The 14,359-nt window shown below is 44.8% G+C and overlaps 1 protein-coding gene across 2 annotated transcripts in view; it reads right to left on the reverse strand.

Annotated features, from left to right (window-relative positions):
• The window catches only part of AGBL4 (AGBL carboxypeptidase 4), a 1,588,908-nt gene that overhangs the window by 81,604 nt on the left and 1,492,945 nt on the right, over window positions 1–14,359 (reverse strand). For both annotated transcript variants that reach the window (XM_059137376.1, XM_059137375.1), the window contains exon 9: window positions 7,414–7,525. In XM_059137376.1, coding sequence (XP_058993359.1) covers window positions 7,414–7,525 — 112 coding nt within the window. The remainder of the gene's footprint in view (window positions 1–7,413; window positions 7,526–14,359) is intronic.

Consider the following 14,359-nt stretch of genomic DNA (forward strand, 5'->3'; position numbering starts at 1 on the left):
CCTGGGCAATAGTCCTTCTTCACATTTATACACACTTTATGTTCACATAAAGTGAATACATTGGGTCTCTCTCCAACCTATGTGGTTAGCAGGTCAAGGGCTTATTCCTACCTTCCGGCGGAAGAGCAGACTGAGGCTTAGGAAATTGATGTTCATGGGACATCAGCCATGTGCTAAGCCCCTCCCTAGGCATTCACTCCAGGCTGTCTTTCAGAGGCAGGAGTCCGACTTCTGGACCTTGATGTGGAAATCCTGCCCATCAGTGGAGCATTCACAGCCAATATCCAGTTCCAAAATGATGCAGAGATGCAGACTGTTAGAGCCAAATGGGCCTTGTGGAGTCATCCTTCAACCCCTACAGTGTATAGACTGGGGTGTGCAGGGGTGTGGAGAATGAAAGTCGCAGAGAGGGGTAGAGACTTGCCTAGCAGCACCAAGCAAAATAGGGGTTCATCCAATCTGGTGGGGGGTGGCTAGTGTTCTCAGTCCCTCTCGATGCCCCAAAGATAAGCTCACAGCTTTAGCTGTCCCCTCCAGGGGGCCTTTGGGGTAAGACTGCTAGAGACATGGGGTTGGAACAAAAGTTTGGGAACCTACAGTCCAGATGCTTGAGTTCCCTAGGCCTCAGAGAGACAGTGTGCTAAGGCCCTAGGCATGTAGTTTTCACTGCGGAGGCACTGCCCCCTCCTCAGGGGTGGTAAGCATCCTGCCTAGGGGGAGTATTTTCCCACCCCAATGCCATAGTTGTGGTCTCCTGCTCTCCTACTTTGCCCCGAAGTGCATATATGGGTGGGGATGGGGTGCCCCCAACCTTCTACCCCCCAATACTTGCGAAGGTGACTTTACCCCTCCCACCAGCAAGGTTTCCAGGCCGTCAGGTGTGAACACACAGATGCAGCTTGATTTCTAGTGAGGAGTTCCCATCTCAGGGCCTTCCGAGCTGGTGACCCAGCGAAACCTCTGCCCATGCTAAGAGCAGATCTGCTGAGCCTCCTCCTGCCATTTTGACTGGGTGGGGAGCCCATGCCTGGCTGTGTGTTCATGCATAAGTTCTTTGTGTGATTATGTATGACTCGACACTTGTCTATCTGGTATGTACCACATCTATGCTTTTCTGTATATAAGTTCTCTTTTATGTATGTAAATGGAAGCCTTTTCCGCATATCTCCATGCAGTGCATGTGTGTGTGGGTGTGTGTGTTTTCCGGGCAGTGTGAGTGTGTGTGGGTTCTTTGTGTTAGATGACCATGTCACCGACTGCTCTGTTTGCCATGCAGATGTGTTATAACGTATTTATTTGACAGAAAGAGAGCAGCTTCTCTTGAGGACCACAGGAGGCAAGCAAGGGGAAAAAAAAAAAAAAAAAAAAAAACCTCAGCCCTGTGTTGCTCTATTTTAAAGACTGCTCCGTGTTGTTATGGCAGCTAATTTTCCTTAAATGATTTAAGGAAACAGATCTGTCTATGAGCTACAGCCAAGTTGTTATAGCAACACAGGTCTTTCTCCTCCAGAAAAAGGGGGGAATCCCCCCCCCCCCAGAGCATAGAAGTCTTTCACAAAAGCAACCCTTGAGTTCTGAGAGACGAGGGGCACAGAAAAGGGCAGAAGTGGACCCATTTGCCTCCCGCCTTCAGTTCCTGGGGATTCTCCTTAGCAACTGCCCTCACCGCTCTCCAGCTTGGATCTCATTGTCCTTGGGCTGGACTTCACAAGAAGCACCTGACGGGCCTCTCTTCCTTCCCTTCGTCTCATCTCCTTTGATCCACTCTCCACACTGCCGCTTTCCCAAGTTGCTAAAGCATATGTCATTCAGCATAATAGTCTCTGTGGTGCCATGTTCTCTGCTACTTGCTGGATATGCCAAGAGCATGTCCTTGAAGGGCATGCCAGGAACGTTGGCCTTTATTCCACAAGTAATGGGGAGTCACAGAAAAGTCTTAATCAGGGGATAGAGACCCAGGTGGATTTAAATTTTAGAATGACTCTAGAGTGTCTAAAGTGGGGGACTGAGTGGATGGAAATACTATTCATAGATCTCTGTCTCCCTTGCTCAAACATTTTTGATGGCTCTCCACTGACGACTCTGATTCTCAAGATGGAGAGAGGGTGTGTACTGGAATATTCCTAACAAGTGGCATTTTGTTTCATGGCCTTGATTTTTTTTTTAACATGATATTTTTTCATGATACTTAATTCAAATAAAAATCAATTTAAAGAGAGCTTAAAACCTTTATTTTCATTAATTAATTAATTAATTAATTTACATTTATTTGAGAGAGAGAAAGAGAGAGAGCACAAGTGGAGGATGAGAGGGGCAGAGGGAGAGGGAGAAGCAGGCTCCCCGCTGAGCAGAACTCCAGGATCATGACACTTAAACAACTAAGCCACCCAGGTGCTCTAAGACTTTGATTTTAATGAGAAGAGAGCACTGGGCCATAGGAAGAAGCCAAATTCCTTGGTGACTCCATATTCAAAGTCACCCATGAGCTTCTTAACATCTGCCTCTTGGGCCACCATTTTATAGCTGCCTCTCATGAATCCTGCACACCAGCCCCAGCAGCTGAGGCCTCTCCTCTTCATCCCACTGCTCAGCATTCTCCTGAATGCCCTCTCCTCTCTCCCTGTAACCTGTCTCATCCCTAAACCATAGCCTCCAGATGAACTATTACCCATTTCTAGAAGCCCCGCCCAATGTCCTTGAGGAAACTTCCTCAGATCCCCTCACACTCACACACACACACACACACACACACACACACACACACAGGATTCATTTCTCCTAGCCCCATACTTCCAAAGCATTACATGTTCTCAACTCTAGCAACCTTCCTGGCTGCCCTGGTTGAAAATAATTCATAAAGTTCTGGCCTTCCCATTGGATTGTGAATTCTTCCTAGCCTGAAATCCTGCCCCATTGATCTCTATAATTCCGAAGGTAATCGAGGGTCTTGTGCATGGGTACTTTGAGAAATGTGTGCTTCATTCAATTAACTGAGCCTCTTAAAGCAACACCTGCTTTTTAAATCTCCGCCAAATAGTTCTCTAGGTACACCTCTCAGGCAGATAGTTGGGTGCTAGAAGACTTACAGATGGGTGGTCCTAGGAAGCCCATCTGTAAATGGGCTTCACTTTTTAAGATTTCAACTGCACCTGGGTGAGAGAGGAGGGCCCTGTGTGTGCTCTTGCGTGCGAGCGACTCTGGCTGATGGTGTGATGTGAAGTCACCGTCGTTACTCTATGGTATGTGTGCCAGGATAAAGCCACACTCCCATGGCTAGGGGGTGAGCTCTCACCTGGAAACTGCTGTCACGTCTGGGGCTAATTACCTGGGGAAGAGGTAGAATACTCAGACCTGATATCAGAAGGGGAGGGAGAAAGCTGGATGTGGAGGAGAGTTGGGACCTGCTCCCTGGTCTTCACCACTGGAGGTAATGAAATGTTTAAGAGCAGCTCCTGAAAAAAACGTGCTTGGAAGGTGGGAAGGCAGGGACCCAGGGATCCGAGGGAGCTCCTAGAGGCCAGAGAAGGCTAAACTCCATGGTGGGTGGAACATGGTGGGCACTGAGGGCAGGAATGGAGCACATGAGTGAAGGTGACCAGAAACCTGTGTCAGGGGAACCAGAGTGGGGGATGCCATCTCAGGCTCTGTCCCTGAGAGTTGAGGACAATCTCAGCAGGCTGCAGGGGAACCCGGGAGAGGGCTGATATCCACAGACCAGAGCCTGAAATAAAAGAGGGCACAGCAATGGTGGCACTAGCGTCTGGGACACTCTGAGGGAGAGCTGAGACTGGGGAGAGGTGTGTGGTCTGGTTGCTTCTTTTAATCAGGGAAATCTTTTTAAAATCACCTCACAAAAGCTCTGGTTTACTTCATCATTTGCTTAGCATTTACTCTGAGCACCTGCTCAGAGCCAGGTGCCTGCTGGGCACTGGGGACTCTCAGATCCATCAGCCAGAGCCTGCCTAGGGACAATCCATCACAACTAGTAAACAAAGGCCACGCTGTCCACAGGGAGTGCCCCAGGAGTGGGGCATAAACCACTTCATAACTAAACCACTTTATAACTAAGATCCAGTGTGGTCCTCTGGGTAAAACACTCCATGGTCAAGGGCACCATTTAGTTTCCAAGGTCCCGAGAGGGGGTAAGGGTTGAGTGAGCAAAGGTCTAGGAAAGCTGCCTTTGAAGTAAATACCATCATTAATGCAGGACAGCTGGCTCCTGTTGTCAGGTGAGAACATAGAAGGGCTCATGCCTGAGACTCACAATACAGGCTGGACATATCACTTCTGCTCAACTTCAAAGTCACCATGTCTAAAGCTTGTCCACAGGTGCACTGCTCCTCCTGAGTTCCCATCTCAGGAGGGGCGACGACATCTACTCCGCTGTCCAGGCCAAACCATGGATATCATACAAACCTCCTTCCTATCCCATTAGCTGTCACTAAGCTGCCCACACCCCTCCATAATGCCTCTCCAGCCCTACAGCAGCAGGCTCTACTGGCCTCCAGTCTCTAGCCTGGCATCCTCCAAGTTCATCCCCTTAAAAGCACCAGAGGAGTCTTTCTGGAATGCAAACCTGATCCTGTCACCTCCCAGCTTAAAATCCTTCCATGCTCCCCATTCCCATGAGAATAAAGTCCCAATTGCACCCTGTATCATATCCCCCTTTGTCCCGCTGTTTGCCCCTAGTGCCAGCCACACTGAATGACTTGGCCCGCTCCTGAGGGTGTCTCCCTCTCAAGGCAGGTGCACAGATGTCTCCTCTGCTTGGAAAGCCCTCCCTTCCCTGGGAATCTTTCATGCATCAGCTCAGGTGTGGCCTCCCTTCTATGGGCTCCCACAGCCCCTGTGTCTTCCTCCATGAATGCACTTGAGATAACTGCCTGTAAATGCCTGTCCCCACCAGGCTGGGAACTTCTTAGGGGTGGACAGCGGCTCTGATGATTGCCAGAAACCAGCATAGAAACTGAAGGAGTTTGGAGAGGAATGGCGATGCTCCCGACATAGTCCCCATCCACCAGCAAGTGTCTGCTGATTCTCTGCTTGCTGACTCTGTCAAGCAGAAGGCCACTGGGATGGAGGAGTGAGGCTGTGAGCATTTAGAAATGAGGCCAGAAGCTGTCGTGGCAGTTCACACAGCTCTGGCCCGAGTGATTGTGGTGATGTACACAACAGCGGAGGTCAGGAGGAGAAAGCATTTCAGGTTATTAGGGCAGATGCCCTTGGGTACTGACAGTATCTACAACAGGACACAATGACACTTACAGTCAAATGTGACTTTGAATCCAATCCAGATAATGTTTGTTGAGGATGTGCTACACGCCGGGTACTGTGCTAGGTGCTTTCTAATAGCTTTTAAGTAGAGTGACAGTACAATTTATCATGTAAACTGGAACACTTCTAAGAGTGAAAGGGGGTACTATTAATAAATACTCTGGGACAACAGATATCAACGGGAACTGCCCCCGGCAAGCCAAAACTTACAACCATCCTACCCATAGGTCACAGTTTGTGTGCTTCCCCACCATAATTCCATATACAATTTTAAAATCTATATTTATCAGTATTTACTTATTTAATGTCTACTCCCCCACAAATTGAAAGGGTTAGGGTTTTGTTCACTTCTAGAAAAAATCTCAATGCCTAGTATTTGGAACTACTTAATAAGTATTTGTGGAAGGAAGGTAGGCAAGACTGGAGTAAAAGCCTGGGCATGGAGATGGGGAGTGGGGAAGAGAAAAGATATGGAGGGAGTTGGGATCCATGACTCCCCTGGTCAGCTTGACTCCCATGTTGGTGCTCCATGCCCTTGCTTCGGTCTTAAAGGAGTGGACTTTAAGGAAGAACCAGGAAGAACACAGCTTACTCAACAAGCTCTAAGTGTGCTTATTAAGATCCAACCAGCTGATGAGCACCCTATTCATGGCACAAAACGGGTCTAAATCCCTTTCTCTCTCAGTCTTGGCTGATCTGTGTTCTGTAGCACGGATGAGTGCCCAGTTGTTTGTGAGCGAATCAATGACTTCTCAGTGATGTTAGCAATGGCAGGCTAAAACCTCTTCTTTTTAGCAAACCTAACTCTTCCCTTTGGTTCCTCCTCCATGCCCTACCCCCCCCCAGCTCTCACCTCAGGGATTCATCTAAAACACCCCTTTTTTTCGGAGGCTCCCATTCTATCACTTCTCCTATCCTGTTTCTTTTTTTAAAATCATGCCTCATTGTCCTCTTTGTGAATAACTGTTTTTTATCTATAAATCATATTGAAGTTGGCATAAGAGAATTTGCCATGTTCAATCCAATCCCATTCTACCAATAGTTTATTGAATATTTACTACCAGCCAGATCAGAAAAAATATCAGGGCTACGGCAGTCAAGGGGCCATGAAATCACAGTCATCAAAGTTAGAAGAGAATCAGATGTTATCTCATTCCAGTATCTTCCAAACAATTGAATCTCCTCTATGCATCACTTTGATAGTGTCATTTAGCTTTGAGGTGAACCCTTTCAGTAAGGCAAAGCTTATAGCTCCTACATCCACTCCATTTTAGGCTGAACGAAATGTTAAAATTTTCTATTTCTCTATAGGCCTTACCTCTTCTTTTTCCTTCCACCCACGAGATGTCTGTCCTGTCCTCTCTGATAGCTCTTTGGGGATAGAATGTTTGTGGTCTGTTTCCTTTCTCTAACCTATGAAACCCCTGTGTCTTTTCCTGTTTCTTACAAAGTTTTGCCCCTATGAACAAACTCAGTATAGACACCCACTATTCCCCTTTTTCTGGACTAGCAGGCCCTTTTCTCTAGGAACAAGTTCACCATGACCACCACAGCCCCCAAGTCCAACCATGTGGTTCCTGTGTGGTTGTCCTATTCTTACATATCCTTGCCTCTGGGGCCAGAGTTGACTTGCCCAGAGGTGGCAGGTTCCCCAGGCTGGGCCAGTCACAGTCTTTTTGGAACTAGAACTAGAAAATGAGAGTTGATCACTCTCCAGTGGTGGAAGCCAACAGATGTGACACTTGGCTCCATGTCTCCTACAGATGGAGGAGGCCAGTCTACAGTCTTTAGTTATGTGAGATATACTCGTACTCTTGTAATAAATTCTCTATTTTGTGTAAACTAATTGAAATTAGATATCTTTTGCTTACAGCCAAAGAACGCTGTGAATCTGCTTCACTATATTTTCTTTATCCCAGAAGACCTCCTGAACCCAACTGAACCTGATATTTGTGAGGGGTACTGGAAGGTACTTGGGTCTATCCAACTTAAAGACAAGACCAGCAGCCCTCATACTCACCCTGGTTTTGACCCTGTTCTCCTAATTTGGAGCTCCTACTGGAATTTCCCAGTACAACACTGCTCTTTCCCAGATTAAGCCTTAAAACCAGCAGGTGCTGAAGGAGATTGGTTACTCACTGGGTCATTGTACATCTGGATGATGAGTTGTTTCACTCCATGCAGTGTGGGGTGGGCCCACGGAGAAGGATCCAGCCAGTGACGGTTCAGGTCAAACCCCATTAGAGAGCACCTAGGTAGTAACCAGAGTCAGAGTCAGTATGAACAGGACAAGCCAAACTTGTCATTTATAAATACAAATACAGCTTGGAGTAGGATTAGTCCCTGTCTCACCTTCCTAGCATTTATTTTTATTATTATTATTATTTTTTGCCAGAGACAGTTCTAAACATTTTACATATATTAATTCAATCAATGCTTTCAACAACCCTATAAAGTCACTACTCTTATAATTCCCACTTTATATAAGATGAAGCTGAGTCACAGAGAGGTTGAGATATTTCTGTGGAGGAGTCTGACTTCAGTGTTCATGCCCTGAGATCACAGACCCATGGACATCTCTTCTACAGGGCAGTAGAGAGAAGTGCTCAGGCTGAAGTCACTGGTGTCCCTAATATTCTTCTCTGTCTCACACCCACAGCTAACCCACTGTCTCTACCTTCAAAATATATTCAGAACCCAACACCCTTTTATCAGCTCCACTGACATCACCTTGAGCTCTGGCCAAGGTCCTGAGTTAATGATATGAGGGTGGTGTTATTAGTGTCCCTATTTTGCAGATGCGGAAACTGAAGCACAAGGAAGTTATAAAAAATGGCTTGATTAAAGAGGTGATGTCAGGATTGGTACACAAGCAGACTGCATTCATTCAAGAAACATAATCTAACAGAAGAAAGAAGATATGCTCACAGGCTTGTATCCATTTATAATTCAGGACAATGTTGTAAGGATTAAATGAGATAAACACATGTAACTTCATTTAACATGGTTTCTGGTACATAATAGCAACTTTAAAATATTATGTTGTTGTTTGATTGAACTTTTTATTATCATTTTGTGCTACATCCTGTCAGAGTGACAGAATAATAAGTTTGCAGCCCGTGGGCTGGGGTGGGCAGTAGACAGTAGTGGTCAGGGATAACTGTCTATCTTTTCCTCCAGTCTGGGAGTCAGGCAGATCTGAGTTCATAACCATTGTCTGATCCCTCCTAGTGTAATAGGCATTTACCCATTTTCTTTGGCGAATGCCTAACATCTAACCCTGTGATTAGAGGGGACAGGGTCGGGGAGAGTTTGCTCCTCCATCATGACAGATAAGGAGACTATGGTGGTGCCTTTTCTCCCACCACAAAAGACAGATGGGCCAGATGCTCCTTCTTTGTGATATGCCAGCCACAGCAACAGGAAACCAGACTCAGTGGCAACAGTCACTTCCTTCCATGACTTAAACTTGGACTAGGTGATACAAAGCTGAAATCAGGTGTACAGCCATGGTACCATGGAACAGAGGTAGATTATTGCTGCCAACAGCCAATCTTCTGCCCTCCAGGGCTATTCTGTTAATTGTTTATTTTCCAAATGTGGCCCTTCCTATAAATTCCCTTCTTGCTTAAGTGGCTGGAGTTAGTCCTTGTTTCTTTAACAGAAAGTATGCCTAACTATATAGCTCTGTAGCCTAATTTATATTAAACCCCAGAGGCTGGGCACCAAACAGATGGAACCATTGGTCTGGGTGCTATGCCCACAGAGCTCTTCCAGCTTTCACTCAGCATCTAAAAATTTGGAATGGAATGTTATTTTTAACAACAGGACTTAATCACAAATGACTGCAACCTTAAGATATTGGTTAGCTAGCTTACCTACTTCTCCTCTGCCTTCAATATGTAAATATTAAGAATGCCCTAAGCAATGCCTTGCTCCATGATACTTCTATGACCTGATGTTCATCACCTTCCCAGGCAGCTTATCTCATTCTTGGACGGCTCCACTAGGAAAGTCCTCCTTCTCTGTAGCTGAAGTTTGTCTTCCCAGTGACTTCCCGCACTAATCTCATCCTTGCCTCACAGAGTCACACAGAACCATAAGGCTATGTTGTGAAGAGCAGGAGCTCTGGAAGTCACAGTTAGGTTTAAGTTTTGATTGGTGACCTTTTAAATTTTCTTTTTAAAAAACCCCTTTGGTCTTCTGGTTTATCATAGGTATAATGAGGAAAACAACCTTGACTTTCTGGATTGTGAACATGAACTACTAATGGCCCAGCAGAATCCTCAGAACAGAATGAATATTAAATAAATGGCAGCCAGTGATGACTGGCAGTGGTGGAGACTGTCGTATTGTTGAAATCATCTAAATCTAAATATCACCTCCTCCAGGAAGACCTGCTGACTTACTCTTTGCAAATGTGGGATAGGTACTTTTCCTCTGCTCCCACGGCATCCATTGCTCTCCACCATCTCCCACCCAGCCCATCAGAGTGGCTACAGCACAAGACATAGTAATTACTGAGTCTGTCTTTCCCACTGGACCATGAATTCCTCGAGGGTGAGGATGATGTCTTATTCAGGTTTTTATTCTTATGCTTGACAAGAGTCTGGACAATGGTAGACCTTGAGGAGTTAGTTGTTGAATGAATATTCCATTCTTTCCCAAGAACTTTCCAACCTCATATGATCGAGTTCTTACAACCATCCAGGCAGATAGGTGGATTCCATTTTTCTGGCACTGAAAGCCAGAGAAGGTAAGCCATTCCTTCAAGGTCACCTACTTGGTACTCCACAGGGCCCAGACCAGAATCCAGGTCAATTTTCCCAGAACCCTTGGTATTCCCATTTGGCCATGCTGCTTCCAGGTAGCCTCTTTCATTCAAAAACGTGAGATTCAAAACCTAAGAGAAGGTATTATAGGCAAAAGATCCTGAAAGATCAACACCTTGATCCAGCCTGTTGATGAAAATAGTGTAGCTGGTGACTCAAAGGTCACTTAAGCTTCAAAGAATCCTGGAGCTCTTCAGAAGCTAAAGCATTGGTGAAAATCTTTAGTGAGCAGTACCTGTGCTGGGTACTTTTTGAGCTGATTTTTTAAAGAACATTTCTAATTGTAACAGTTTATCAGTAGGTGGGTATTTACTAAAGAAAAACCTTAGTAAAGATGCAGGAGCCCTGCCCAGCTAGGGGCCAGGGAACAGACCTCTAATGTCTATATCATCTTGCGACAGTCACTTCCCCTCCTGGGGCTCCGTGCTCTTCTTCTTCTTCTTCTCTTATTCTTTTTATTCATTTATTTATTCATTTTTTATGTTTTAAGTTTTTATTTTAATTCCAGTTAGTTAACATATTAGTTTCAGGTGTACATCATAGAGATTCAACAATTCTGTACATCAACCCGTGCTCATCACGACACGTGCACTCCTTCGTTCCCATCACCCATTTTACCCATCCCCCCCAACCCACCTGCCCTCTTGTTCTCTATAGATAAGAGTCTATTCCTAGGTTAGTCTCTCTCCTTTTTTCCCCTTTGCTTGTTTTGTTTCTTAATTCTACATATAAGTGAGGTCATACAGTATTTGTTTTCTCGACTGACTTCTCTTGGCATTATACTCTCTAACTCCATTCATGTTGTTGTAAATGGCAAGAATTCATTCTTTTTTATGGCTGAATAATATTCTATTGTATAAATATACACCACATCTTCTTTATACATCCATCTATCAGTGGACATTGGGCTGCTTCCATATCTTGGCTATTATGAATACGGCTGTTATAATATCATTATATGATAAAGCATCACAAATTGGGCTTTATCCCCAAAGTTAAGGACTTGGAGGAAGCACACATTTCTGATAAAATACCAAGAAAACAAAATATTCTAGGGAAAGGATTGATAGTTTTAAAAAGAAACACCAAATAGTCAAGGGGTACCAATATCTTAATGTTAATTGCATGCCTTTTTCAACATTTGATATTTGTATGGGACCCAATTTTTCCCTCTTGGAGTTTTCAAGTTGCCCTGAACCTTGAAGAAGGGATGCACATTAGCCAAAAATCAAGTCCTCAGAGAGCATTCCAGACAGAGGGTGTGGCATATGCAAAGTTCAGCAAAGTGAGAATGGTTGGAAGTTACACATATTTCCAACAGGCTACTGGTGGTATTATGCTTGTGTCCCTAACTAGGCTGGAAGCACCAGGAGGACAGGGATGATGTACTTTCTCTTTAGTGGTTGACCTAAATCATCTGCCTAAAAGCAGAGGAATGGACAAGGAAAAGGCCATGCTCTCATACTATGATTGCCAGTTTAGAGTCACTGAGTGTGAAATCCTGGGTCTCTGCTCTGGGTCTCTGTCTCCTTGGACTTCTTCTATTCTTTATTTATTTCTGAGATGAAATTTCTGCATGAGCTTGAAGTCAGGACCCATGTTCTGACATGGATGGAACCCTTTACGGTAACAATGAGACACAATGTTTGACATTAGGATCATTCTAGAAAAATCCAATTTTATGGAAGTCAAATTTATATATAACTACATAATATGTATTTTCATTCTCTTGAATTGAAGATACTTTTGACTATCTTTTGTTTCTTCTTCCAAACTGTGAGACCAATGGGGGCAGGGATTATGTTTGTGTCATCCTGCCCAGGCCCACTCCAACTTACCTACTACAGACCCAGGTGTAGAGAAGATTCATTATATCTACTGAATGAATGAGTGAATGAACAAGTGTATGAACAAATACCCTGAAGATGTGCAAAGTTTAGGTAATTATTGAAGACATTTTTTTTTTAAAGATTTAAGTACCTGTTACGTGCTAGACACTTTCACAATAACCAAATAAGGTAGGTATTATTAATCTTCATTTTAGGGTACCTGGGTGGCTCAGTCAGTTAAGTGTCTGTCTTCCACTCAGGTCATGATCCCAGCTTCCTGGGATAAAGTCCCAAATCCCACAAGTTCCTGCTCAGAGGGAAGTCTGCTTCTCCCTCTGCCCCCTCCCCTGCTCATGATCTCTATGTCTCTCTCTCTCTCAAATAAATAAAGTCTTTTTAAAAAATATCCTTATTTTATAAGTGACAAAATAAAATCCAAAAGAGATTTGACTTTAGAGCATCACTTGGCAACTACTAGGATACAGATCAGATTTGAACCAAGACCTTATCAATGCTAGGATGATCTCCAGTGATTTTTTTTTGAGGTCTCCCCCCTCCAAGCCATGGCGATGCTGTGTCATCTGTGAAAGAGACCCCAAGCTACTCCTGTGTGCTTGTGCTCTTTCTTTACTGGTCTCTTCCTCCTCTGCCTAATGGCAGAGATACAGTGGCTCCAGAGAACATTGCTCAAATGGCAAGTAAATAGCTCCATCTTGTGAAGGGCATCGTGCCCACCCTTTTTGCAATAATGGCAGCTAGAACGAGAGCAATGATTTTAATTCCCCTCTTTATGATTTCCTTTTCATCTCTTCTATAGGATAGAGAAAAAGACAGCTTGGCAGCTCCAGATCAATCTCATCTGAGCCCTGTGGGGCTGTGTACTCCTGGAAGGGTGGCATTGACAGGCAGAGATATATGGGGCATGCATGCAATTGTCTTTCAAACACAGCAGTTTTTCAGTATTACCAATGAGCTAGATTGGATTAAGTATATTTGCACCAAAAGCAAAATAAATATTGCTTTATTTAATGCCACTAAAAGGTTGGGATTCAATTGTCCTTGGCCTGAGGCACCTTCTAGCTCTATTGATTGGCCAGTGTCAGAATGCCAGACAGTCTGTCATCAATAGCTCCTGCAAAATGCTTAGCAGGTGGGGAGGGATCTACTGTGGTGGAGGATGGCAGGCAGTGTCCTCTGTCCCACACATAAGGGATAATTACAACGCATCTGCTCCGCATCACCACCCCAGGATATTTAAAGCATTTCCCTCATATTCTCCCTTAGACTATCACAAAAAGGATGCCACTTGGGCTATCAAGGCAAAGAGGAGAATGGATAAGAAGATAGTGGGGTATTTGGGTGGCTCAGGTGGCTGAGTGTCTAGGTCTTGGTTTCCACTCAGGTCATGATCTCAGAATTGTGAGATTGAGCCCCGCTTCGGGCTCCATGCTCAGTGTGGAATCTGCTTGAGATTCTCACTCTCCGTCTGCCCCTCCCACTCGTGCTCTCTCTCTTTCTTTCTCTCTGAAATAAACAAGTAAAAACTTAAAAAAGAAAAAAAGGTAAGACCATGGGTTCCAAGTCAGAAGGACTTGGGTTTGAGTCTCAGATTTACCACTGAGTAGTTTTGTGACCTTGGACAAATTCACGTATTTTGTTCAAAGATCTGAAAGCTCCAGGAGGGCAGAAACTGAATCTATTTCATTTGCGATTGTGTCTTCTGTTAGACACACAGTCAGCTCTCCACGAGACTGAATAGAGGCTCAGAAAGCTTAAGTGATTTGTCTGTAGCCCAGCAAGGACAAGTGAGAGAGGCAAGACTTGAATCCAGTTTGTGAGTCTAAAGCCCATGTTCTTAGCCATTACTTTGTTCTCTCTTAGCAGTCCTGGGAGTCAGGTCAGTGTCCAATTGAGGGGACTCATGTGAGGTGAGGGGTGTATGTAACACCCTTAATTTTTAAATGGGGAAATTGAGGGGCACCTGGGTGGCTTGGTCCATTAAGCATCTGACTTTGGCTCAGGTCATAGTCTCAGGGTCCTGGAATCAAGCCCTGAATCAGGCTCCCCTCTATGTGGGGAGTCTGCTTGTCCCTCTGTCCCTTCCCCTTCTCATTTCTCTCTCTCTCTTTCTCAGATAAATGAATAAAATCTTTAAAAAAAAAAAAAAAGCGGGGAAACTGGATCTCAATTGGAGGCTAACATGTAGAGTACCTTTGTGAAAATTGACAAAAGGTGCCCCCCCCTCCAAGCTGACAAACAGGTGCCCCTTCTGAGTGGGTGAAGTATTGCTCTGGCTCGACATGGGGTTATGAGCAGTTACAGGCAGCCTGGCACCTTAACCAGGAGCCTTTGGGCAGTATACCAACTGCTATACATGGGAGGAGGCCCTGGACATTCCCAAAGTCCATAGCAGAGCTAGGATGA

This window comes from Mustela lutreola, chromosome 10 (assembly GCF_030435805.1).
Source record: "Mustela lutreola isolate mMusLut2 chromosome 10, mMusLut2.pri, whole genome shotgun sequence".
Taxonomy (NCBI): domain Eukaryota; kingdom Metazoa; phylum Chordata; class Mammalia; order Carnivora; family Mustelidae; genus Mustela; species Mustela lutreola.